Source organism: Mastigoproctus giganteus, chromosome 7 (assembly GCF_048544385.1).
Source record: "Mastigoproctus giganteus isolate SK-2022 chromosome 7, ASM4854438v1, whole genome shotgun sequence".
In the NCBI taxonomy this organism is placed as follows: Eukaryota; Metazoa; Arthropoda; class Arachnida; order Uropygi; family Thelyphonidae; genus Mastigoproctus; species Mastigoproctus giganteus.
Window position 1 is genome coordinate 127344562 of NC_143581.1, and position 27591 is coordinate 127372152.

General features: G+C 37.9%; 1 protein-coding gene across 1 annotated transcript in view; it reads right to left on the minus strand.

The window, feature by feature from the left end:
* The window catches only part of retm (real-time), a 310490-nt gene that overhangs the window by 231170 nt on the left and 51729 nt on the right, over window positions 1-27591 (minus strand). Inside the window, exon 6 of the mRNA XM_090377088.1 lies at window positions 16497-16612. Within this exon, the coding sequence (XP_090233214.1) occupies window positions 16497-16612 (116 nt within the window). The remainder of the gene's footprint in view (window positions 1-16496; window positions 16613-27591) is intronic.

Consider the following 27591-nt stretch of genomic DNA (forward strand, 5'->3'; position numbering starts at 1 on the left):
CGCCTCCGTAGCCAGGTGGGAAGGAGCAGCAGTACGTAGCACACGCTTCTTGATTAGACCGGGGTTCGAGCCCGTCACCACCAAATACGGAGGACGCGGAAAGGTCAGGGAATGACCACCGCATATTCCCGGAGCAATATGGCCTTAGTTGCTAATGCTCCCAAATAACAACAACAACAACAACAAACCTTCTAAGCACTGGTCTATGGTTAAACCACGCACGAAATTATACTGCAAAACTGTCCTTATCTCATTTCGTGACCACGATGCCATCGCAAGCACTTTACACTCTCACTACTAATGAATAACTGAGCCCATCGACTTGGCGCGGCGGCTACTATGCACGTATGAACATGTCTCAACATGCAGCAACAAGCAGTTTCCTGTGATTCATTGTTGCGTCATATTGCAAAACTTTCCTAGTACCCTTTGTAATAGTCTTTCTATCCCTGCAAGCCTGTAGTTTTCCAATCCACTTAATACTGCTCCATAGCACCAGCAAATATTCTTCACCTCTTCTATTTAAGTGTATCCCACTCCTGTAAAAACAGTCTCTCCTGTTAAAAAGCACAGACCAAGCTGAGAAAAATTCTATCCCATAAGCCCTGCTCTTCTGCTTTCCAATGAACTTTAATATTAAAGAAACTTGAACAAATTCATTTCACATAGTTCTGACTTGATCAGAAACTGACATTTGTAGCTGTCTGGTAAGAGTGTGATGAGTCATAATTCAGTGTACGTTGTAGGCTCAGGATGCTTGATTACACTAGTCAACAAAATTAAACTCCCCCCCCCCCCATCAAAGATGTAAAGACACTTTTCTAAACCAGTTTTACAAACGGATTTCAAATAGTTCTTTGTTGTTTTTTAGTATGTCTAATTTTCATGATATGACAGCGGACTGATTGATTTGGTTTTTAATGGCACATTGGCAGCTGAGGCCATAATGCACCACGACAGCTGATAATATCAGTACAAGTTACTTAACATGATTTTCATGATTTACAAAACCCATGAGACTGGTTATGATTACATTTTTTATCACTTTTACAGTTTAAACCCAATTCACTTTATACACATAGATAAAACAACAGTACACTAATGTAAAAAAGATATGTAAAATTCAAAAATGTGCAGATGATTTCCTCTGATGCACTTTGTCTAGATTGTTATGGTACAACATCCAATGGTAGGCTACCAACATACATTTGTTCCAGAAACCTTAGTAGCAATTTTTCATTGACTTAATACTTTGATGGAATTGTTTCCCTTTCTTGTCACTCACCATACCAAGGTTTTTAGGAAAGAAGTGTAAATGTGAATGCAAGAAATGAAGAATAAGATACCCCATTTCTTTATATGTATCAAACTTTTTCGAGAAATAACAAAGAGAGGGATATATTCAAACAAGTGCACAAAAGTGAATGTATAAACAATAATAGCAATGATAGTTACATTAGTGTAATTGTTCTCATCACAAAAACAAGACATGCTAAAAGAAAATCAAAAACAGATATGGAATCAGGACCCAACAAGTTAACAGATTTTTTTTTGTTTCTCTTTTGACTTGTACCCAAGAAATGGGGGGGGGGAATTATTGGGATGATTGCTTGCATAACCAATTGCTCCAAATGTTGCTTTGCCTGCTTTATTTTTGCAGCCAGTATTTGTTTCACCAGAACTAGTAAATTCATTATGCAGCATCCTTTGGACAATGTTCAATGATTAATATTATTTCAATCACCAAGAGCTGTTGTGCAGTATCTACTACAGCCATGCAGTTCATTACGAAGAGGATGCTAAAAAACCTCAAAGTCATTTACACTGAACTTTATTATTGTCTTCTGCCAACATTGTAGATATTGATATTACTGCTGATATTAAAATCCAGTAAGGCAAGATTTAAAAATCATCTCATGGACAACTGGCAACAAAGACGGAACAACTGCATTTTGAGAACCAACAAAAGCTTTTTTAACTGGAGTGTTAGTGTCATTTATTCTTTGGTTTCAACGTAGCCTGTACATGATCTTAATTTCACTACTAATGGGATTCTCAACTATAATCTCTTTGAGGTGCATTGTCACTGATCACTGTCATTGCGATGATGCTGAAACTTTGCACCATGTTCTCTTTGACTGTTGCTCATATGCCCGTGAAAATTTACAACTTACTTCTAATGGTATCCTTCATCCCATAAGAATTTAAGAAAACTATAGAAACTAGATCGTACGTATAGCTTAGCTTAATTTTCAGCACTCACCTCATAGTAATCCGCTTAGCTGGTGGAGGGTTTTATCACATACATAGTGGTTATAGGATTCTAATACTTTACAGGGATTATGGGTTTTAAAATTAAGTTATGGGCTGTAGAAAAATTTTTAAGAAAGGAAAGTGCACCTTCCATGGTTGCCTAATAAAATTAAATTAAGAGAAAGAAAAAGGGAAATATATAAGCTAATAATCGCGCACGAGCGACTTTCGAGTTTCCTCGTCTTCAGTTAGCTATAGTGGAGGGGGGGAAGAGAGCGCGCTTGTCTTATATACGGGTTGGGTTCCCGAAATGCATTTCAGTGCACGTGGAAACTTGATACGTGCTAAATTCCAAATGGGGGAGAAATTGGCGGGAATCTTTTTGTTTAACACGTTGAGTGATGTATGGCGCTTAAACCATTCAATAACGAGGGCTTCGTTTTCAAGGATTTTGTAGCTAGAATTTAATTTAATTACTGTGATGGCTGAATCGATGAGTGGGTTGTGATTTTGAGATTTGACGTGTTGTGTTAGTTCTGTACTTGCTGAGTTAGTTTTGAAGCTATTAAAGTGGTAGTATGCACGCGTGTTCGCGATTTTTGATGTCCCGAATTTTGCTGTTGTACTACCTATGTAACATGCTTGGCAATCTGATTGGCATCTGATCAAATATATAATGTTGTTGTAATCTTGTGTCTCGTACTCGTGTGTTGTCTTGTATGAATTGAATTTGGAACTTAATTTGTTATACGATGTGAATATTAATTTTATATCTGTATTTTTAAAAATCTGTTGAAGTCTTCTGGCGTATTGTTGATGATATGGGCGCGCGATAAGGGGTTTTTGTGTCTTATTCTTGTTCACGTGGTTAATAATTTTGTTTGGGTTATTAGTGTTATTATGAACTTTGGTGATGGTTTCTTTTATTAGTTGTGGTGGGTATTTTCTGTCGATGAATTTTTTGGTGAGGTATTGTAATTCTATAGATAGGTCTGTTTGTGTGTGGCTATATTTTACAGCGTTGTATATCTGGTTGTATATAACTTATATACAACCAGATATACAACGCTTTTTTGATGTATAGAGGGTGGTGTGAGTGGTAATGTAAGAATTTACCTGTATGTGTGTTTTTTCTGTATATTTTGGTGCCTAAAGATGTGTTTATTTTGTATACAGTGAGGTTTAGAAAATTAATTTTATTATCGTTTTCTACTTCGAGGGTGAATTTGAGTCTTTCATGTGTTGTGTTAAAGGTGTTCAGTAAAGTATCGATGGTGGTTCTGTTGCCTATTAAGAGGACGTCATCTGCATACCTCATGTATAGTTTAATTCCTGGGGGAAAGGGTTGGAGAATTTTTTCTTCGATAGATGCGAGGTAGATCTCGGATAAAGGGGCAGAGATGCCGAGGCCCATGTGAAGGCCGAAAATTTGTTCGTAGACGTTATTTTGGAATTTAAATGGGCCTCGGCATCTCTGCCCCTTTATCCGAGATCTACCTCGCATCTATCGAAGAAAAAAAAATTCTCCAACCCTTTCCCCCAGGAATTAAACTATACATGAGGTATGCAGATGACGTCCTCTTAATAGGCAACAGAACCACCATCGATACTTTACTGAACACCTTTAACACAACACATGAAAGACTCAAATTCACCCTCGAAGTAGAAAACGATAATAAAATTAATTTTCTAAACCTCACTGTATACAAAATAAACACATCTTTAGGCACCAAAATATACAGAAAAAACACACATACAGGTAAATTCTTACATTACCACTCACACCACCCTCTATACATCAAAAAAGCAGTTATATACAACAGATATACAACGCTGTAAAATATAGCCACACACAAACAGACCTATCTATAGAATTACAATACCTCACCAAAAAATTCATCGACAGAAAATACCCACCACAACTAATAAAAGAAACCATCACCAAAGTTCATAATAACACTAATAACCCAAACAAAATTATTAACCACGTGAACAAGAATAAGACACAAAAACCCCTTATCGCGCGCCCATATCATCAACAATACGCCAGAAGACTTCAACAGATTTTTAAAAATACAGATATAAAATTAATATTCACATCGTATAACAAATTAAGTTCCAAATTCAATTCATACAAGACAACACACGAGTACGAGACACAAGATTACAACAACATTATATATTTGATCAGATGCCAATCAGATTGCCAAGCATGTTACATAGGTAGTACAACAGCAAAATTCGGGACATCAAAAATCGCGAACACGCGTGCATACTACCACTTTAATAGCTTCAAAACTAACTCAGCAAGTACAGAACTAACACAACACGTCCAATCTCAAAATCACAACCCACTCATCGATTCAGCCATCACAGTAATTAAATTAAATTCTAGCTACAAAATCCTTGAAAACGAAGCCCTCGTTATTGAATGGTTTAAGCACCATACATCACTCAACGTGTTAAACAAAAAGATTCCCGCCAATTTCTCCCCCATTTGGAATTTAGCACGTATCAAGTTTCCATGTGCACTGAAATGCATTTCGGGAACCCAACCCGTATATAAGACAAGCGTGCTCTCTTCCCCCCCCCTCCACTATAGCTAACTGAAGACGAGGAAACTCGAAAGTCGCTCGTGCGCGATTATTAGCTTATATATTTCCCTTTTTCTTTCTCTTAATTTAATTTTATTAGGCAACCATGGAAGGTGCACTTTCCTTTCTTAAAAATTTTTCTACAGCCCATAACTTAATTTTAAAACCCATAATCCCTGTAAAGTATTAGAATCCTATAACCACTATGTATGTGATAAAACCCTCCACCAGCTAAGCGGATTACTATGAGGTGAGGGCTGAAAATTAAGCTAAGCTATACGTACGATCTAGTTATTACATTACAGCACATAAGGACTCCTTAAAATATCAAGAGAACTATAGAAACTTCAATACTTTTTTGTAAAACATTTGATGGCATCAGCACTCCTGATGCTATCGAGGCAGAATTAGGTGGGTCGGAAAACTGCTAGATTGGAGGGATACACGGACTAAAAGATTAACAGTAGCCACTGGCAGAGGTGAGTAATTCTTGCACTGCTTCTATTGAAATGCAATTGAGCAGCAGCCTGAAAAGCAAGGCAATGGGGATTTCCAGGAGTCAAAGTAGAACAAGTAAATACATGGGCTGTGTTAGGTAACTAAAGTAGAAACAGGTGCATGTATACCAATGCTAGGGATATAGTTAATAAATTTGATGAGCCTGAAGTGCTAGTCAACACATCAAACGGAGATATTGTTGGGATATCAGAGACGTGGTGTCACAGAGAAATAAGCAATGCAGAATTGGAATTTGGAGAATACAGGAAGGGAGGGCGGGTTACGCTGTTAGTTAAGAAACACAAAATCTAAGGAAGTGCATTCAATGTTGAATCTGTTTGGTGTCACATAAGAACTGGGAAAGGAAAAATGAGAGTAGGTGTGTGTGTGTGTGTGTTATAGGCCTAATGAATCTGATGAGTATAATGAGCAATTGTGCAGAGAAATAGAGTGGGCCAGTAAATCAGAGTGTCTTATAATGGTGGATTTTAATTTCCCAGGGACTGACTGGAATTTGCGGATTGGTCACTCACACACTAGCAAGGCTTTTGTGAATTTATAGCACAATTGTTTTTTTTTTTTACAGCAGCATGTTCGGGAGGCAACTAGAGGGATTAATACTCTTGATCTGATTATCAGTAGTGATTCTTCATGCATAAAGAATCTGGAGATAAAGGAACAACTAGGTGGCAGTGATCACAGTGTGCTCAAGTGAAATTTACTCAAAGAGGTAACTACCATCAGGGGTAAAGGGGAGGGTTTTTGCTTTCATAAAGGTGACTACGGTGGTCTGAGATAGTGTTTAAATTCTATACGGTGGGACCAACTGATGATGTTACCAACAGCATATTCAAAATGGGAAGCATTCAAAGAAATAATCTTGGAAGCAACTAGGCTTTTCATACCAACTAAGAAATATTGTTCAAGATTTAGGCCTAAGTGGATGTCAGATGAACTAATGAGATATGTAGCAGAGAAGAAAAATGCATGGGATACATATAAATTAACAGGTGACACAGAAGCCCATGATAGATATAAGCTATCATGGGTCTGTAACCAAGTCACAAAGGAGGTTAGGCAGGCAAAGGCAGATTACAAGGACTCTTTGGCAAAGAATGCAAAGAAAAACAGCAAAGAGTTCTCACTTATGTAAACTCTAGAAACAAGGGGATGAATCAGATTGGTCCATTTGATATCGATGGTTCAACTGTTGATGATCGTGCTCAGGTAGCTAACAAACTAAATGAATATTTTGCATCTACATTCACACATGAGGAGTTATTCAGGGAGGGGAATGCCAGAGGTGTATTAAACTCTGGCAGTAAGCTAGATAATCTTGTAATAACTGAGAGTAAAGTGAAGGAGAAATTGTTGAAGGTAAACATAAGAAAGGCACCTCAGGCGGATGGAATCTATCCACTTATATTAAATGAGGCAGCAAAGGAAGTAAGCAAACCTTTAACAATAATTATGAGAGCTTCCTTGGTCTCAGGGGAGGTACATATGGACTGGAAATGTACAAATGTCACCCTAATCCACAAAGGAGGATCAAAGGGAGACACAGGTAATTACAGACCTGTTAGTTTAACTTCTGTTCCGAGGAAATTAACGGAGGCACTGGTTAAAGAAGCATTGCAGGATCAGCTAGACAAGACTTCAGCTATAGCTTGGACATAGCACAGGTTTATTAAAGGGAAGTCTTGTTTGACCAATTTGATTGGATACTATGATGTAGTCACGAAGAAACTGGATACAAAGAATAATTCTGATATCATATATTTGGATCTTAGAAAGGCTTTTGATACAGTTGCACATGGAAGACTGCTGCACAAATTGGAGCAGTGTGGCACTGGAGGCAAATTGCTGCTATGGATAAGGGGATGGTTGAGTAGCAGAAGACAGAGAGTGGTAATCAATGGACACTGCTCTTCGTCGACTAATGTTATTAGTGAAGTCCTCCAGGGTTCAGTGTTGGGTCTATTGTTGTTTTCTGTATTCATCAATGATGTTGATGAGGGTATATGAGGCTTAACGTCCAAGTTTGCAGATGATACGAAGGTCAGCAGAGTTGTTAATGACATTAATGACAGTATGCTGCTGCAGCAGGATCTAAAAAAGTTGAGCAGATGGGGTGAGAGGTGGCAACGGAAGTTTTACATTGACAAATGTAAAGTACTGTATATGGGTAGCAGTAACCCCAGAACAACATATCAACTATGTGGTACTACACTAACAGTGGTAGAGAATGAGAACAACCTGGGGGTAATTGTGCAGGCAGAAATTAAGTTTTCTAAGCAGTGCAGTCAGTCTGCAAGAGTAGCTCATGATGTCTTGTTAATAATATACAGGACTTTTTCTAGCAGGGATAAGGAGGTAATTATCCCCTTGTATAAGGCAGTGGTCAGGCCACACACCTTGTGGATAGTTCTGGAAGCCTCATTTTAAGAAGGATGTAGAGCTGTTGGAACGAGTACAGAGAAGGGCAACAAGATCAGTGACTGGAACAAAGGGTTGTTCTTAAGAAGGCTTAAATTTTGCAAATTACAGTGTCTGGAGACTACGCACCTGCAGGGTGATCTGATTGAGGTGCATAAAGCCTTGAATGGTTTGAGCATGCTCAATGCTGATGGAATTCTTCCTCTCGCTCAGAATAATCACCTGAGAGGGCATAAATTCAAATTGAGGAAAGACAGATGTGTGAAAATTTGCTTTTAGCCAGCAGGTAATTGGTTGGTAGAACAGACTTCCATCATTAGCTACTCTTGCAGCCTGTCTGCACTGCTCAGAAAACTTCATATCTGCCTGCACAATTACCCCCAGCTCCTTTTCATTCTCTACCACTGTCAGTGTAATACCACCGAGTTGATACGTTACTCTGGGGTTACTGCTTCCCATATGTAGTACTTTCCATTTGTCAATGTTAAATTCATTTGCCAGCTCTCAGCCCATTTGCTCAACCTTTCCAGATCCTGTTGCAGCAGCATACTGTCAGTAGTGTCCTTAACAACCCTGCCAACCTGCGTATCGTCTGCAAACTTGGGCATTAAGCTTGATATACCATCATCAATATCATTTATAAATACAGAAAACAACAATGGACCCAACACTGAACCCTGAAAGACTCCACTAATAACATTAGTCCACGATGAGAAGGTACCCACCGATTACCACTCTCTGTCTTCTCCCCCCCCAACCACCCCTTTATCCATAGCAGCAATTTTCCTCCAATGCCACACTGCTCCAATTTGTGCAGCAGTCTTCCATGTGTAACAGTATCAAAAGCCTTTCTAAGATACAAATATATAATATCAAAGTTATTCCCTGCATCCAGTTCTTTTGTGACTGCATCATAGTATCCAACCAAATTGGTCAGGCAAAACTTTCCCTTAACAAAACCATGCTGTGTCCGAGCTATAACTGAAGTCTTGTCCAGATGATCCTGCAGTGCTTCTTTAACCAGTATCTCCATTAATTTTTCTGGAACAGAAGTTCAACTCAAAGGTCTATAATTACTTGTGTCAGCCTTTGATCCTCCTTTGTGAATTGGAGTCACATTTGCACATCTCCAGTCTATGGGTACCTCACCAGAGTCCAAAGAAACTCTCATAATTATGGATCCTCCTTTAATATAACTGGATAGATCCCATCCACCCCAGGTTCCTTTTTTTATGTTTATCCTCAACACTTTCTCCTCCACTTTCCTCTCAGTTATTACAAAATCATCTAGCTCACTGCCATAGTTTACTTCACCTCTGGCTTTCCCCTTCCTGAATAACTCCTCATGTGTGAATGTAGATGCAAAATACTCGGTTAGTTTGTTAGCCACCTGAGCAGGATCATGAACAGTTGAACCATCAATATACAGTGGACCAATCTGATTCATCCCTCTCCTTCTAGAGTTTACATAAGTAAAGAACTCTTTTCCGTTTTTCTTTGGATCCTTTGCCAAGGATTTCTCATAATCTGCTTTTGCCTGCCTAATCTGCTTTGTGACTTTGTTACAGACCAGCTTACATCTATCATAGGCTTCCATGTCACCCATTAATTTATAGGTATCCCAAGCATTTTTCTTCTCTGCTATATGTCTCATTAGTTCATCAGACATCCATTTAGGCCTAAACCTTGAACAATATTTCTTAGTTGGCATGTAAACCCTAGTAGCTTCCAAGATAAATTCTTTGAATGCTTCTCATTTCGAATTTGCTGTTGGTAACATCATCAGTTGGTCCCACTGTATAGAATTTAAATACTGTCTCAGACCATCGTAGTAGTAGTAGTAGCAGCAATGGTATTTGATGCAAGAAAGCAAGTGTATGAGCTTATGCAGCATCAGCCAAAAAAAAAAAAAATCACACCATTCCCTCCAAATGCCTGTCCAGTTCCTCCTTAAATTTATTTAACCTATCAACTTCCACAACGACAGATGGAAGTTTGTTCCAGCAATTAACCACCCGCTGGCTAAAGGCAAATTTCCGCACATATAATCTACATCTGTCTTTTCTTAATCTGAACGTTCAGTTCGTAATCTGAACAAGTGGAAGGATCCCACCAGAATTCAGCGTGCTCAACCCATTCGAGGCCTTATATACCTCAATAAGATCACCGTGCAGGTGCCTAGTCTCCAGCCACTGCAATTTGCAGAACTTAAGCCTCTCTTGGTGAGAGGATCCCTTCATTGCCCTCACCAATCTTGTTGCCCTTCTCCATACATGCTCAAGTAAATCTACATCCTTCCTAAAATGAGGCCTCCAGACCTGTATGCAGTACTCAAGGCGTGGCCTGACCATTGCCTTATACAGATGGATAATCACCTCCTTTTCCCTGCTAGCAAAATTCCTATATATCATTGACAAAACCCCATGACCTGCCCTGGCAGCCTGTCTGCATTACTCAGAAAATTTCATAACTGACTGCACAATTACTCCCAGGTCTTTTTCATTTTTTACCATCTTAAGTGTAGTACCACACAGTTGGTACGTTTCTCTGGGGTTACTTCTACCCATATACAGTACTTTGCATTTGTCAAGGTTAAACTTCAGTTGCCACTTCTTAGCCCATCTGCCCAAATTATCTAGATCCTGTTGCAGTAGCACACTGCCATTACTGTCATTAACAACCCTGTAATTACTTTGTATCATCTGTGGACCTAAACAACAACAGTGGACCTAACATCGAACCCTGTGGGACTCCACTAATAACATTAGTCCAAGAAGAGAATTACCCATTGATTACCACCCTCTGTCTTCTCCCACTTAACCATCCTTTTATCCATTGTAATAACTTACCCTTAATACCATTCTGCTCCAATTTGTACAATAGTCTTCCATGCGCAACAGTGTCAAAAGCTTTCCTGAAATCCAAATATATGATATCAAAATTATTTTTTGCATCCAGTTCCTTTGTAACCACATCATAATATCCTATCAAATTTGTCAGACAAGACTTTCCCTTAACAAACCCATGCTGTGTCTGAATTATTGCTGCAGTCTTGTCTAGATGAGCCTGCAATGCATCCCTAACCAGTGACTCCATTATTTTACCCGGAACAGAAGTTAAACTAACTGGTCTGTAATTACTCGTGTCACCTTTCGATCCCCCTTTGTGAATTTGGAATACATTTGCACATCTTCAGTCCGTGGGAACCTCCCCAGAGTCCAAGGACGCTGTCATAATTATGGCTAAGGGTTTGCTTAGTTGCTTTGCCGCCTCCTTTAATATAACTGGATAGATCCCATCCACCCCAGGTGCTTTTCTTATGTTTAACTTCAACAATTTCTCCTCCACTTTGCTTTCAGTTATTACAAAATCATTAAGTATCCTGCTACAATTTGATAACCTTCTGCCATTTTCAAACCTTAATAATTCCTCATGTATGAATGTAGATGCAAAATACTCATTCAGTTTGTTTGCTATCTGAGCAGGATCATCAATAGTCGAACCATCGACATCAAGTGGACCAATCAGATCCATCCCCTTCCTTTTAGAGTTTATATAAGTAAAGAAATCCTTGCTGTTTTTACTTAGCATCTTTTGCCAAGGATTTCTCGTAATCTGCCTTCGCCTGCCTAACCTCCTTTGTCACCTGATTACAGACTAGCTTATATCTGCCATAGGCTTCTGAGTCGCTTGATAATTTATATGCATCCCATGCATTTTTCTTCTCTATTACGAGTCTCATTAGTTCGTTTGACAACCATTTAGGCCTAAACTTTGAGCAATATTTCTTATTAGGTATGAAACTTTTAGTAGCTTCCACGATTAATTCCTTGAATGCTTCCCACATAGAATTTGCTGTTGGTAACACTGTCAGTTTATCCCACTGTATAGAATTTAAAAACTGTCGGAGACCACTGTACTCACCTTTACGGAAGCAAAAACCCTTTCCTTTACCCCTGATGGTAATTAAATCTTTAAGTAAATCCCACATCAGTACACTGTGATCACTGCCACCTAGTGGTTCCTTTATCTGCAGATTCTTAATGCATGAAGAATCACTACTGATAATCAGATCAAGAGTATTACTCCCTCTAGTTGCCTCCCGAACATGCTGACGTTGAAAACAATCATCCAATAAATCCACAAAAGCCTTGCTAGTGTGTGAGTGCCCAGCCCCCAAATTCAAGTCAATATCTGGGAAATTAAAAGCCCCATTATAAGACTCTCTGATTTACTGGCCCACTCTATTTCCCTGTACAGTTTCTTATTATACTCATCAGAGTCATTACGCCTATGGCACACTCCTACTCTCAATTTTTATCTCCCAATGCTCATGTCACACCAAACTGACTCGACTCTGCACTGTCCAGCGATGTCGCCTGGCTTCACTTGCTTGGATTTTATGTGTTTCTTAACTAATAGCATAACCCCTCCTCCGTTCCTATCCTTTCTGGTACACATTGTATTACACAAATTCCAGTTCTGCATTCCTTATATCTATGTGACACCATGTCTCTGATATTCCAACAATATCTGCCTTTGTTTTGAGCAATACCACAAATTCATCAAATTTATTTACCAAACTCCTAGCATTGGTGTATATGTAAGTATACATGCACCTGTTCCTATTCTTTGCTACCCTAACACAACCCATGTGTTTACTTGTACCGCAATGACTCCCAGCAGTCTCTGAAATACCCTGCATCTTTTTTCCAGGCTGCTGCTCATTCCAAATAGAAGCAGTGCAAGAATCACTTTCATCTCTACCAGTGGCTACTGTTAATCTGTTAGTCCTTGTATCCCCCAAGCTAGCAGTTTTCTGACCCACCTAACAGAGCCTCGATAGCATCAGCAAATATTCTTGCACCCTTTCTATTTATGTGTATCCCATCCCTGTAGAAGCAGTCTCTCCTATTAACAAGTACAGACTAGGCTGAAAAAAATTCTACCCCTGGAGCCTTGCACAATCTTTCCAGGGCCGAAATTATCGACAAGGTGCTCATCATATACTCCCTCCTATCGTGTCTGGGCAGAATTGCAGACACTTTCAAATTTAACCCTAATTCATGGCTTTTTTTCAACAGTGACCTGTACTTGTTAAGTAATTCTGCCGGTCTCCTACTCTTAATATCATTAGTGCCAACGTGTACAACAATATCACCTTTTGTGCCCTTAAAAGATGATATCTGCTCTACAACGTCATCAACCTTTGCCCCTGGTCCTGTTCCACCTATCCTTTTTACATACCATGTTCCCCGTTTCCCTGACAATAGAGTCACCAACAACTACTAGTTCCTGTGGGACCAGTGCAATCTGCTTTGGGGGTTGCCGCTGTGTTGCGTGATGATCAAGTGCAAGCTCTGGCGTGGATGTGGGCAGATGACAGCTTGATGGGCCCCTCAATTTAGATCCTTCGAGGGCATCCACCCTGTCCTTCTAACTCTCATATAGGCCCATAATAACGCTGAGTTGTCGCCTGATTTCCTTACACTCCTTAAATTGCACGCGCGCACACACACACACACGCACGCACGCACGCACGCACAGACATCCCCCATGGCAATATCATGTCCAGTACCCGATTGTTCCACAAACATCAAGCAAGTAGTGCATTTTAAAACGCTGTTATGTTATTCAGAGGGCATCTGCCCCTCTCAGTTCTTCCCTGAGCCACAGCTCTCCCATTAGCTTGAGCCTTTTGCTTTGCTGCTCTGGTCTTTCTATCTGACCCATCTTTTGCTCTTCTCTGCATCAAGTCCAAAAGATTCACACCTTAAAATGAAGCTTCCAGTACTGTATGCAGTGCTAAATATGTGGCCTAACCATTGCCTTATGCAAAGGGATAATCACTTTGTCTCTACCTTACATTTATCAATGTTAAACCTCAATTTCCTTATCTCAGTCCATTTACCTAATTTTTATAGGTCTTGTTGCAAGAGCATTCCTTGATTCTTGTCATTAACTAAAAAGGGGACACCCTTCCCTTCCCTGTGTATCCTTTTTATTTATGCTCTATAACTTTTCTAGACAAGGTCACTTATCAACACAATTATGGTTCTTCACTGCCACAGATCTGATTGATACCCTCAGAATTTAAAATTTCAAACATTGTTATGTTAGATTTGAATATATTGTTCTGCGAATCATACCTCGCCTCACTAGTGTAATAAGCAAGCAACCAGACAATTTTTAAAATAATAGTTTTAAACTATATTTTCCTCTAAATTTTTTTTTAAAATAGATCAACTACACCTGGCAACAAACAAATAAGCTCTTGACAACGATTTCCTCACCTAACTCTTTATGTCTACCATAAGTTCTCACTTGGATTAAGTGTTAACTATAGGTTTCTTTATCCTTTCCTTCATACCCTTTATGAAAGATTCTAAAGTTAATTGCTTAGTGAACATAAATTATAATGTTCTTTATTGTTCCCTTACACTGCCGCTAACAGTAAATGTGACAATATCCTTTAACTAACCTTATAATTAATTTGTGCTTCATGAATTTTTCATTTAACAACTGGTTATCTTATTCATTTGCATAATATCACCAATAAAACTTTGAGTCATTTATTCCTACACTCAACTGTTCACTAATTTCCACACATTTATGTTTCATAACCTTTAATTAATGATTAACTATCTAATTTTGTTTTACCACTCACTAAACTTTTCTGTTGTGTGCTCTTGCAATACCATACTTCATACTCGCATCTTTTACAGCAGATCATTGTTCAGCAAGTATACCTTCTTAATCAAAATCAAACAATGGCTTTACAAATAACAATTTACAGACTCATTTAACAGAGGAAAACATTAAGTTTACCATGATAAGTCATTTACCTTTTAATTTTTAAATAATCTTTTTCTGCTATGAATACCAATAATAATTAAATAACAAGTGTTAATTACCTAAGACAAAGGTTCCCAAAGTGTGGAGTAACCTGCCCCTGGGGGTATGGTACACTCTGTTTGGGGGGGGGGTGCTTGTGGTTTTCATTAAGCACTTTTTTAACAATATAACGATGTGTCAAAACATTATGGCCATCTACCTAATATGATGTTGGTCCTCCACGTGCAGCCAAAACAGCTCGTACCCGGCGAGGCATGGACGCTACAAGATTTCTGAATGTGTCTTGTGGTATCTGGTACCAACGTGTAACCAGCAGATCCTTTAACTCCTGTAAGGTCCATGGTTCAGATGCTGCAAAACAAACAAACCACAGATGCTCGATGGGATTGATTTCTGTGGAATTTGGAGGCCAGGGCAATACCTGGAAGTCTTCCTCGTGTTCCGCAAACCAGTCTCGAACAATCTGGGCAGTGTGGCACGGTGCGTTATCCTGCTGAAAGACTGCACCACCAGAGGGGAAGACCGCTGCCATGAAAGGGTGTACCTGGTCAGCAATGATATTTAGGTAGGTGGTAGACATCACAGTGCAAGGCACATGGATGACTGGACCCAGGATATCCCAGCAGAACATATATCAATAAAGACCCCTGATAAGCTAACTTTAAAATGTTCCACTTAAAATTCTGTTGTTAATCACTTATTATATCAAAGTAAGTACTTCCAAGAACTTACGTTAACATACACAGTGCATTACATTTCAGGTGCATTAGCAAATAAGATCATTTTCATGGTTTATAATGAGAGAGAGAGAGAGAGAGAGAGAGAGAGAGAGAGAGAGAGAGAGAGAGAGAGAGAGAGAGAGAGAGAGAGAGAGAGAGAGAGAGAGAGAGAGCGAGCGAGCGAGCGCAAAAAGTTATGTGCATAACGAGAACATTGTTTTTGCACATCCACCACATTGCATGAAAACAAACATAATAAACAGTGCTTCAGCTACAATAAATGGTATATGGATAGCCTATGTGATATTATAAAAAAAAGATTTTAATAAACTTTGAGAAGGCTCAACAAATTATTCTAAAAATGCAAAATATAAAATTTCATGAATATCCATCCACTGGAAGTGTAGTTATTACATGCATACAAGCAAAGAAATAATTATTGGTGGTCTTCTATTGGTCAAATTTCTATTATGAAATGAAATTTTGTATGGCTGTCAAATATTTTTATAAGACTCATATTTAAAACTGATGAAAATCCATCTACTAGAAGCCGAGTTAATACATGCAGAGAAACGGGTGTATGTTATTTTTGGAGGTTTTTCGTCGCAACAGCAGCTAAAGGCCATTATGCGCCAAACAATGGTAGGAGATATCAGGTGTTATTAAAAGTGAAACGTGTATTATATAGGATTTAAATACTATATTCTGTCAAAGCAGGAGTGATTTGGGCTGCATGTATTGATAAGAATGTGGTTTGCTATACTCCATTATAAAAAGGGCAGTCAACTATGATATGCTGGACTGTTATTTGAGCATGGAAGTTTGGAGAGAAAGGCAGATCTGAGGAAGAAAGAAGATAAAAGTGAGTAAGGGGTATGTCCTATTCAAAGTCTTGCAAGCATGACTGCTTCCTTTCGGTGCAGAAGCTAGATAGCCAAGGCTAGAGATCAGGTTTAATCTGAAGGAATTTGTTGCCTTCTTGGTTTTGCCAAATAGTTTGCCAATGATTCATACTTTGCCTTATAACAAGACTTTTATAGCCAGTGAAAGGGGGGGGACATGATAAAGACAATATGCACATTAAACATTTGCTAATGCCTCTAAAAATATTACAAATAAAAAATTTCATCACAAAAAATACCTTTCCTTGGTGAGATTCAGCCATCCATTTCTTCAGCTGAACTAAACAAGACTCTTGAAATGGTGTTAGTTCTCCTAGGCATCTTTTAATATATTCAGATTCCAATTTGAAATTATCTAAAATATATATGCAATAAGGGGAGGAGAAATGGATAAGTCAATATTCAAACCCATGATATTCAAAGATGGAATATGTTCATTGATTATAAAGTTGAAATATGCAATACATTATAATAATCTAAATAGCAGCATTTTACAGAAAATGACTCCACTGAACTCCTTTCTCCAAGTGTCAAGAAGTTATCATTGCAACTATGAAGAAATGAAACTTCCCTTAGCAAGTAAGGAGAAATCAAGCATTTCTAAACAAGAATAACCTATAAAAAGGCAAAATGGCAGTTTTGCTGATAAATAAGCACTCTTTCATAACCTAATGCAACTTTTACAAAGTAAATTCATTGTTTTAAAGATATATTTGTTTCATTTATTGGGAGAAAGCACTTGCTTTATTAATCACTGACATTAATTCATATTGAAAATTTTCCAATGAACTGATTGAAAACTTTATTGAACATGGGACATTTTTGGAAGATCAAATTATTCACATTAACTTCTTGTAGACTGCCATTTTTAATCCATCACTATTTGTGCAGTACCTATCAGGTACTGTACAAACAGCAACTATCTATCACAAAAAAAAAAAAAAAATTTCACTTTTTTTGTTAATTTATGTATAACAACCTGAATCTTTTTCTATCTTCCTAAATACAGTAAACCCCCACTATTCGCGGGGGTTACGTTCCTGAGAAATGCCGCGAATACCGAAAATGCGAATACTGAGTTATGGCTCCCATAGTAATAAAGAGGTTCCGTTCCAAAGTATGAAATATATAAGAAAAACTAGTCTAAAATTTTGTCTATGTATGTATTATATGTACCTTCATAATATGACTATGTACATAGACAGTATATAGTGAAATTCAAGCAAAAGGCATCGAAATGAAAATAAGAAACAATTTAATATTGAATGTAATTCAATACCTTTGCTATAGCTAAAAAACTTATCCCGCCAGTGCTATCACCAGTTTCGCTAAAGTGTTGATAAAGGTGTTTTGCCTTTTCACGAATGATACGTGAACTTAAGGGAATTTTATTTTGAGTTCTGTCTTCTATCCACAGATTTAAAGCTTTTCCCATTTTTTCTAATTTAACATCACGAGTTACAGAGTAAATTTTTGAAGCAATTAGTGCGTTTTCACAGACACTACGGCAGATTTTTTCTTCCGATTTCTTGATTGATCGTACCATTGACTTATTGATTTTATAATGTTTTGCCACTGATAAGACATTTTCACCATTAGAAATTTTGTCTAATAACTGAATTTTACTCGCTAATGTCATCACCTTCTTTGATCTTTTCACAATTCCCTTGTTATTCATAGCCATATTTTTGTAGGGGTTAGAAAAGAACTTGTACACAATAAAGTCACTTTTTTCCTTTAACACACTCGAAAAAGTCTGTTTACACTCTCACACTGCAAAACGGTAGATTTTTCACTTTTGTAAGCATATCAATTTATAAATTGATAAATTTATTCAATTTATAAGCATATAAATTAAAAGCAAACCACGAAACCTTCCATGACAAGCACATAGCACATACTGAACAAGGATTAGCGAGAAACATCCACGCCCGAGATTTTGTCACCCCTCTCCCCCCCACCCACTGAGTGCTGTTTTGACTGGGAAATATGATTTTAGCCACGGCCACATTTTTTTATGGCGGAAAATGTTCACGGTGATTTAAAATTCACATTTTTTTAGGTTTCATTTCATATTAAATCAGCAACTGCGAATACGCAAAACCGCGAATAGCAGGGGTTTACTGTATAGACCCAATTTTACTCGAGTTGATTTTGAAAACAATATTTTATGGTTTTCACAGAGTAATAATATGAAAGTACCAAGCAGGTACTGGTGAACCTTTTTGCAACTTTTTGTGTATTGCAGGTATGCAATGACCTCATTCCAGTATTTCGAATGGGTGTAGTGAATGACTGCTGTTCCAGTTCAAGGTAACACACTTTTATGCTCTCTAACTAAATACTGCATTGTTTCAGCTTGGGTGGAGCAATTATTTTAGACAACATAATTAAAAAACATGTGAGAACTCTCAAAAAAAAGTTGTTCCTTGCAACCCTTCTTGTATAAGTTATGTGTAGAACTTTGTGAAGTAAATGAATAAAAGTACTCAAGTTTTATTATTTAATATAAAACTATTCAATCTCTTGATGTTATGATATTTTGAATTAAGAAACACTGCTGAATATATATTGGAGTCAACAGACTTCTGCTAGAAGTATACCAAACAAAATTCTAAGCAGAAAAAAAAAATGCATATGTGTGACTTTGGGAGTTTGCACCTTAATCCTCACATAGCCCAGTGGTCAGGAGCGAGAGTGCATAGCACGCGTTCCTTTAGTGGACCGGGGTTCAAGCCCGTGACTACTAAATATGATAAATATTTGTATTGACGATTTATTGTAAACTCTACTGACTTGGTTGTCTTGCCGGAGTATAAACAGAAAATGTATTTATTATTATTTATTTATTTAATGGTTTTTTGCACTGAAAAACGGAAATGTCTATTAGGATCATGTTATATGTTATATTTTATTTTACAAAATATAAACATAACATTAATATTAACAGTATTAACAAAAATTTCTGAAAGTACTGATTTCATATGTCATATATAAGCACATGACAGCACAACGAAACAAATGGCCCTCGGTCCCCAGTGGCTTTCACTCCCCCTCTTACGGCAGCGAGAGGATCAGAGTGGAAGCAGAGAGTGCTAAGAATCTCTGGGTATGATCAGGCTGCCATGCACAGAAACTGAACTTGGCCTGTTACAACGTAAGGTCGCTCATCGGTGAAAACAGGATACTAGAGCTGGAAAAGGAATTAGAAAATGTAAATTGGACTATCATCGGTTTGGCTGAAACAACAAGAAATAAATCACTTATAAGTTTATCAAGTGGAAATCTGCTGTACATCAATGGAAACAGTGAAAGGAGTGAAGGTGGAGTTGGCTTTCGGGTCCATAAAGATATAAAAAACAACATTTTGGAATTCAAAAGTACATCACCAAAGGTGTCAACAAATACTACTCAGGATTTCTAAGAGGTATAAGCTAAAGGTTATAATGATTTATGCACCAACATCGAGCCACGATGATGAAGAGGTTGAAGAAATGTACACCGAAATGACTTAGCCTTCAATGCTAAGGTTGGAAAAAGACCGCAGAAAAGGGAACTATAGCAAATTTTGGAATTGGTGAAAGAAATGAAAGAGGTGAAAGACTTGTGGAATTTGCAGAATCTAGAGGAATGTCAGAAATGGACACCTTTTTCAAGAAAAGGGTGAACAGAAAGTGGACATGGAAGAGCCCAAATGGATTAACAACTAATGAAATCGACTTCAACCATCACTAACAGAAGATATATCGTGAATGATGTTACTGTCCTGAACAAGGTAAATGTTGGAAGTGATCACAGAATGGTAAGATGCACACTCGATATAGATGTAAGAAAAGAAAGGAAAAAACTGACTAGAGTAAATAATACAAAAATCTTTGAGATAACAGAAGAGGAGAAAAAGCAGTATGTACTGGAACTTAAGAACAAGTTTTGAGCTTCTGCAGACTGCTCAGGACCAAGATATCGATGAGGAATATTACAACTTTCTGAAAGTGATAAAGCCCAAGAAACCTATAGGGAAAAAATCAGTCAAGAAACACTTGTCATGAAGAGACCGAAGATGACAAATGAGGAGCAAGAAAAACATTGACAGGGAGAAAATTGTGTATACGGAGTTATGCAAAGCCATTAGAAAGAGACTCAGAGAGAACATAAGAAAATTTAACACAAGAAAAGTAGAACAAGCATTAAGGGAAAACAAAGAATTTAAATCAGCAGTCATGAACAGTAATACAGAAAGACAAATGATACTGAAACTGAAGAATAGCGATGGTGTACTTATGAATAGCAGAGAAGGCATAATTCAAATAGCAGAAGACTGCTATAAAGAGTTATACATGGAGCGAGGGAATGATGCCAGCAGTGGGGAAGATGGATCGCAAATTAGTAACACACACAACATACCTGATATCCTTCCTAATGAGGTAGAATACGTGTTGAAGAAATTGAAGAATCAGAAAGCTCTAGGGAAAGATGAAGTTACTGTAGAGTTGTTAAAATTGGGAGGAAGAGACATGACATAAAAACTGGCAAGACTCTTCACAAAAACATTAGAAAAGGTGTGGCACCTAATGAGTGGAATAATGAAATCATAGTTTTGCTGCATAAGAAAGGAGATAAATCAGAAATTGGAAATTATAGACCAATTAGCTTGTTATCCCACAGGATTCTCAACTATGGATCACCTTCACGTAATGTCACAGCTAATGGAGAAGGCAAATGAATATAAAACACCATTATGCCTGGCATTTGTGGATTATGAAAAGGCATTTGACTCTGTACAGCATAAGGCAATGTTTCGGGCACAGGAAAGACAAGGCATAAATACCCCATATATTATGATTTTGAAGAAAATATATGAGAATGCTACCTCCTTTATTAGACTAGACAAAGACAGTAATAAATTTAAAATTAAAAAAGGAATTAAACAAGGAGACACAATATCTCCGAAATTGTTTACTGCTGCCCTTGAGGAAGCTTTCAGAAGATTAGACTGGTTGTAGAAACGAGTCAACGTGAATGGAGAGTACCTAAACCATTTATGATTTTCAGATGACGTTGTGGTTATAAGCCACGATCCCAAAGAATTAGAGGAAAATCTTCATCAGTTATGCAGAGTTAGTAAGAATTTTGGACTAAAGATGAATAAGGCTAAAACAAAAGTATTGATGAACAAGTACGCCACAGAAAGGGATATAATGATTGAAGGAGCAGTATTCGAAAAGGTGGAGTCATATACTTATCTGGGACAAGTCATTAGCTGTAATAATGATAAATGGATGGAAGCCAAGAGAAGAATAAATTTTGAATGGATAGCATTCAGGAAATATATAGTCTCATACTGAGAAGCAATATCCCAATTTGTCTGAAACGTAAAATAATGAACCAATGTATACTCCCCACCATGACTCATGTTGTTATTTGGTTTTTAGGCGCATTAGCAACTAAGGCCATATTGCCCCGGGATATGCGGTGGTCATTCCCTGACCTTTCTGCACCCTCCATATTTGGTGGTCGCAGGCTCGAACCCAGGTCTAACCAAGAAGCGTGTGCTATGCACTGCTGCTCCTGCCCACCTGGCTACGGAGGCACCACCATTATTTATGGAAGTGAAACTTGAGCACTCACCAAAAGAATGGAAGAGAAGCTGAGAACTGCACAGCAAAGAATGGAAGAGAAGCTGAGAACTGCACAGCAAAGAATGGAACGAATTATGCTGGGAATCAGACTGTTATATAAGAAGAGAAACATATGGATTTCTCCATGTGAGGCCTTCATCCTGCAGTGGATTGAAAATGGTTGATGATGATATAAGTAGAAATGTGCAGGTGTAATTTTCTAATTTTGTGTTTTTTTTTTTTTTTTTTTTGCACTGAAAAATAGAAGTGATTATTAGCATCATGTTTATGGAAGTGGCTATTCATTCTGTATTTATATTTATCGCATTTTTTTTTTTTTTGTTTTTTTTAACCAATAATATTTAAAAAGCACGGTATGAATAGTTAAACTTTTTATTGAAAATTAAAAGGTTATATACAATAAGTACTACAATCTATTGGTATACTGTATTGGTATACTTCAAGTGGCATTCAAACAAGTAAGTTATCATATACAGTGTGTTAGCAAATAGTAATAATTTAGTAAGTTATAAAGAAAAAAAAGAGCAAAAATGCAATGACCTTTATGCACAAACTCAGAAAATTTCAGTCTCATTATGTGCATCCACCAATATTGCCCATACACTCCTCCAACAAGCACATGGCAACAGTCTCTAATGCTTCAGCTACAACATACAATGTATGGATAGCTTATGTATGTGTGATATGTATGAACAAAATAAATAATAATTGCCAATTTTAATAAAATTTGGGAAGAGTTGACAATTGGTTTTAAAAGAGCAAAATAAAAATTTCATGAAAATCCATTCACTACAAGACTAGTTATTACAAGCAGGCAGATGGACAAAGTAATAATTTCAGAATTTTTCTACTAGACCAATTTTAATGAAATTTGGAAAGGCTCACACAGATCTTTCTACAAGGCTCAAAATACAAAATTTCATGAAAATCCATCCACTAAGCTGAGTTATTACACAAGGACAGAAAAATAAAGGAAAAATAATTGTTGGATTTCTACTGATCTGATTTTAATAAAATTTCACTTGACTAATTTTTTTTTTTAAAGCTCAAATATAAAATTTCACAAAACACCATCTACATAAATTTCAATGTTTCCAAAATTCATGGAATTTCTAGGTGTAATTTTAGTGCTAAAGACCAAAATATAATAATATAAACCATTTTTACCCATCATGTGGAGCTTTATTACAAACAGTAAGAACTGTTTTCTTAAACACACATCCCACATATGCACAATATGCATACTACTTCCCTTCTGACCGACAGATGTGCCCAGACATGTTGAGACCTGGAAGTCAGATAGCTGTATAAATTTTCACATTCAGTTGTCTGAGTGCAATGGTGCTAACTGGTATCTGATTTTAATGATTTTCATATACTGTGTCTTTGACAAATTGTTCACACAAACCATGATTTGCCATCATGGTTGACAAATCTAAGTATAATTTGTTACATTTGCAGTAACTATGCTGTTGTGAAACAAAGGCAGAATGTAGCATCATTTGTGTAAAATGTACATGGTGCATATATTGGAATTAAATTAGGTAACAAAGTTAAAAGTCAGGACCCACCCATCAAGAGTGGCATACGTGTATGAAGGGTTTGAGATTGTGGAAACGTGGTAAAAAGAAAAGTGAGACATCTGCCGTTTCCACTGTGTGAAAGACCCTTGGGATCATATTAATGACTGTTATTTTCATTCTGTAAATTTAATAGGTTATAATGGGAAGAACAAGCAGACAGCATTAGCATTAGTAGAGGCATATGATGCAAGAAAGCAAGCTTATGCAGCATCAGCCAAAAAAAAAAAACCCCTTCCACTCCACCCCTCCATTCGTTCGAAATACCTGTCCAGCTGAGCCTTAAATTTATTTAGGCTATAAACTTCCACAACAAGGGATGGACGTCTGTTCCACCAACCAACTACCCGCTGGCTAAAGGCAAATTTCCGCACATCTATTCTACATCTGTCTTTCCTCAATTTGAATTTATGCCCTCTCAGGTGGTTATTCTGAGCAAGAGGCAGTATCCCATCAGCATTGAGCATGCTCAAACCATTCAAGGCTTTATACACCTCAATCAGATCACCTCGCAGGTGCCTAGTATCCAGACACTGTAATTTGCAAACCTTAAGCCTTTCTTCGTAAGAGCAACCCTTTGTTCCATTCACTAATCTTGTTCCAACAGCTCTACATCCTTCTTAAAATGAAGTCTCCAGACCTGTATACAGTACTCAAGGTGTGGCCTAACCATTGCCTTATACAAGGGGATAATCACTTCCTTATCCCTGCTAGAAAAATTCCTGTATATCATTGGCAAGACACCATGACCTACTCTGGCAGCCTGTCTGCACTGTCAGAGAACTTCATATCTGCCTGCACAATTACCCCCAGGTCCTTTTCATTCTCTACCACTGTCAGTGTAGTACCACAGAGTTGATACGTTGCTCTGGGGTTGCTGTTTCCCATATGTAGTACTTTACATTTGTCAATGTTGAACTTCATTTGCCACCTCTCAGCCCATCTGCTCAACCTTTCCAGATCCTGTTGCAGCAGCATAGTGTCAGTAGTGTCCTTAACAACCCTGCCAACTTTTGTATCGTCTGCAAACTTGGACATTAAGCTTGATATACCATCATCAATATTATTTATAAATACAGAAAACAACAATGGACCCAACACTGAACCCTAAGGGACTCCCATTAATAACATTACTACACGATGAGTAGTGTCCATTAATTATCACTCTCTGTCTTCTGCCACTCAACCATCCCTTTATCCATATCAACAATTTGCCACCAATGCACACTGCTCCAATTTGTGCAGCAGTGTTCCATGTGCAACAGTATCAAGAGCCTTTCTAAGATCCAAATATATAATATCAAAGTTATCCCTGCATCCAATTCTTTTGTGAGTACATCATAGTATCCAATCAAATTGGTCAGGCAAGACCTTCCCTTAACAAAACCATGCTGTGTCTGAGCTATTTTTTTTTTTTTTTTGATTTGGTAGTTGTTGGCGCATCGGCTTCTGTGGCCATATTGCACCTCCCAAGGTTTTTGTACTACTTTGATCCAAGCCCGAGGCGGGAATCGAACCCGCGACCTTTGGGTTGCCGGGCAGGTACTTTACCCACTCGGCTAACCCGGTCGGCCGTCTGAGCTATAACTGAATTCTTGTCAAGATGATCCTGCAGTGCTTCTTTAACCAGTGCTTCCATTAATTTTTCCTGGAACAGAAGTTAAACTCACAGGTCTATAATTACTTATGTCAGCCTTTTATCCTCCTTTGTGAATTGGGATCACATTTGCACATCTCCAGTCTATGGGTACTTATCCTGAGTCCAAGGAAGCTCTCATAATTATGGCTAACGGATTGCTTACTTCTTTTGCTGCCTCCTTTAATATAACTGGATAGATCCCATCCACCCCAGGTGCCTTTATCTTCAACAATTTCTCCTCCACTTTACTCTCAATTATTACAAGATCATCTAGCTCACTGCCAGTGTTTACTTCATCTGTGGCATTCCCCTTCCTGTATAACTCCTTATGTGTGAATGTAGATGAAAAATATTGATTTAGTTTGTTAGCTACCTGAGCAGGATCATGAACAGCTGAACCATCGACATCAAGTGGACGAATCTGATTCATCCCCTTCCTTCTAGAGTTTACATAAGTAAAAAACTCCTTACTGTGTTTCTTTGCATCCCTTGCCAAAGATTTCTCATAATCTGCCTTCGCCTGCCTAACTTCCTTTGTAACTTGGTTACAGATCAACTTATATCTATCATAGGCTTCTGTGTCACATGTTAATTTATATGTATCCCATGCATTTTTCTTCTCTGCCATATGTCTCATTAGTTCATCTGACATCCATTTAGGCCTGAACCTTGAACAATATTTCTTAGTTGGTATGTAAAGCCTAGTAGCTTCCAAGATAAGTTCTTTGAATGCTTCCCATTTTGAGTTTGCTGTTGGTAACATCATCAGTTGGTCCCACTGTATAGAATTTAAATACTGTCTCAGACCATCGTAGTCACCTTTACGAAAGCAATAACCCTTCCCTTTACCCCTGATGGTAGTTACCTCCTTGAGTAAATCCCACTTCAGCACACTGTAATCACTGCCACCTAGTGGTTCCTGTATCTGCAGATTCTTAATGCATGAAGAATCACTACTGATAATCAAATCAGGAGTATTGCTCCCTCTAGTTGCCTCCCGAACATGCTGATTTAGAAAACAATCATCCAATAAATACACAAAAGCCTTGCTAGTGTGTGAGTGACCAACCCACAAATTCCAGTCAATATCTGGGAAATTAAAATCCCCCATTATAAGACTCTCTGATTTACTGGCCCACTCTATTTTCCTGTACAGTTTCTTATTATTCTCATCAGAGTCATTAGGCCTATAGCACACTCCTACTCTCAATTTTGATCTCCCAATGCTTATGTCACACCAAACTGACTCGACACTGCACTGTCCAGCGATGTCGACTGGCTTCACTTCCTTGGATTTTATGTTTCTTAACTAATAGCATAACCCCTCCTCCCTTCCTATCCTGTCTATCCTTTCTGTAGACGTTGTACTCCCCAAATTCCAGTTCTGCATTACTTATATCTGTGTGACACCATGTCTCTGATATACCAACAATATCTGCCTTTGATGCTTTGAGCAATACCTCAAATTCATCAAATCTATTTACCAAACTCCTAGCATTGGTGTTCACGCAAGTATACATGCACCTGTTCTTTTTCTTAGCTACCCTAACACAACCTATGTGTTTACTTGTACCCCAATGACTCCCAGCAGTCTCTGAAATATCCTGCATCTTATTTTCCAAGCTGCTGCTCATTCCAATAGAAGCAGTGCAAGAATCACTTTCACCTCTGCCAGTGGCTACTGTTAATTAGTCCTTGTATTCCCCCTAATCTAGCAGTTTTCCGACCGACCTAATCTAGAATGTTTGCTGATAGCATCAGCAAACATTCTTGCACCCTTTCTATTTAAGTGTATCCCATCCCTGTAGAAGCAGTCTCTCCTGTTAACAACAGGACAGAGAGAGAGAGAATCATTACTTCAGCTGTAAGGGTAGTAGCACTCCATGGACCTGAACCTCCAGTACCATCCCACCAGTTGTTCTTGAACACATACCATCAGTTCCCAAGTCATCTCCAAACGACTGTCATCCAGAGGATGACAAACTATTGTGATAAAGAAATTCACAACTCAGGACCAAAAGCTGTTTGCACAAAGTAAACTTGAAAATCTTGTGATAGATATAAATCTATCCAAAATGTCTGCAGAGCTTTTAGGGTGAAGACTGAATTCCAAGAACCTGCAGGCCCCAGGACATCTTTTCATGGTATAGACATTGTATAAAAGAATTGGTTCCCTACATTTCCAAAAAAAAGCTTAATGATATATTACAACAACATTACTGCAGTTATGAACTTTTTTGGAATTGTCAACCAACCAACCAACAGAGTGAAAGCTCTTTATTGATTCATTGAAGCAAAGCGTCAAAGGAGTTCTTCTTCAATGGAAATAAGTACTCATCCATTCCTCACACTTAAAAGCTATAAAAATGTTAAGCTCGTTTTGGAAAAAACTCAGAACAGGGATCATGGTAGACTAGTGTGTAGAAACTTTAAAGTTATTGGCCTGCTACTTGGCAAACAACTTGGTTACACAAAA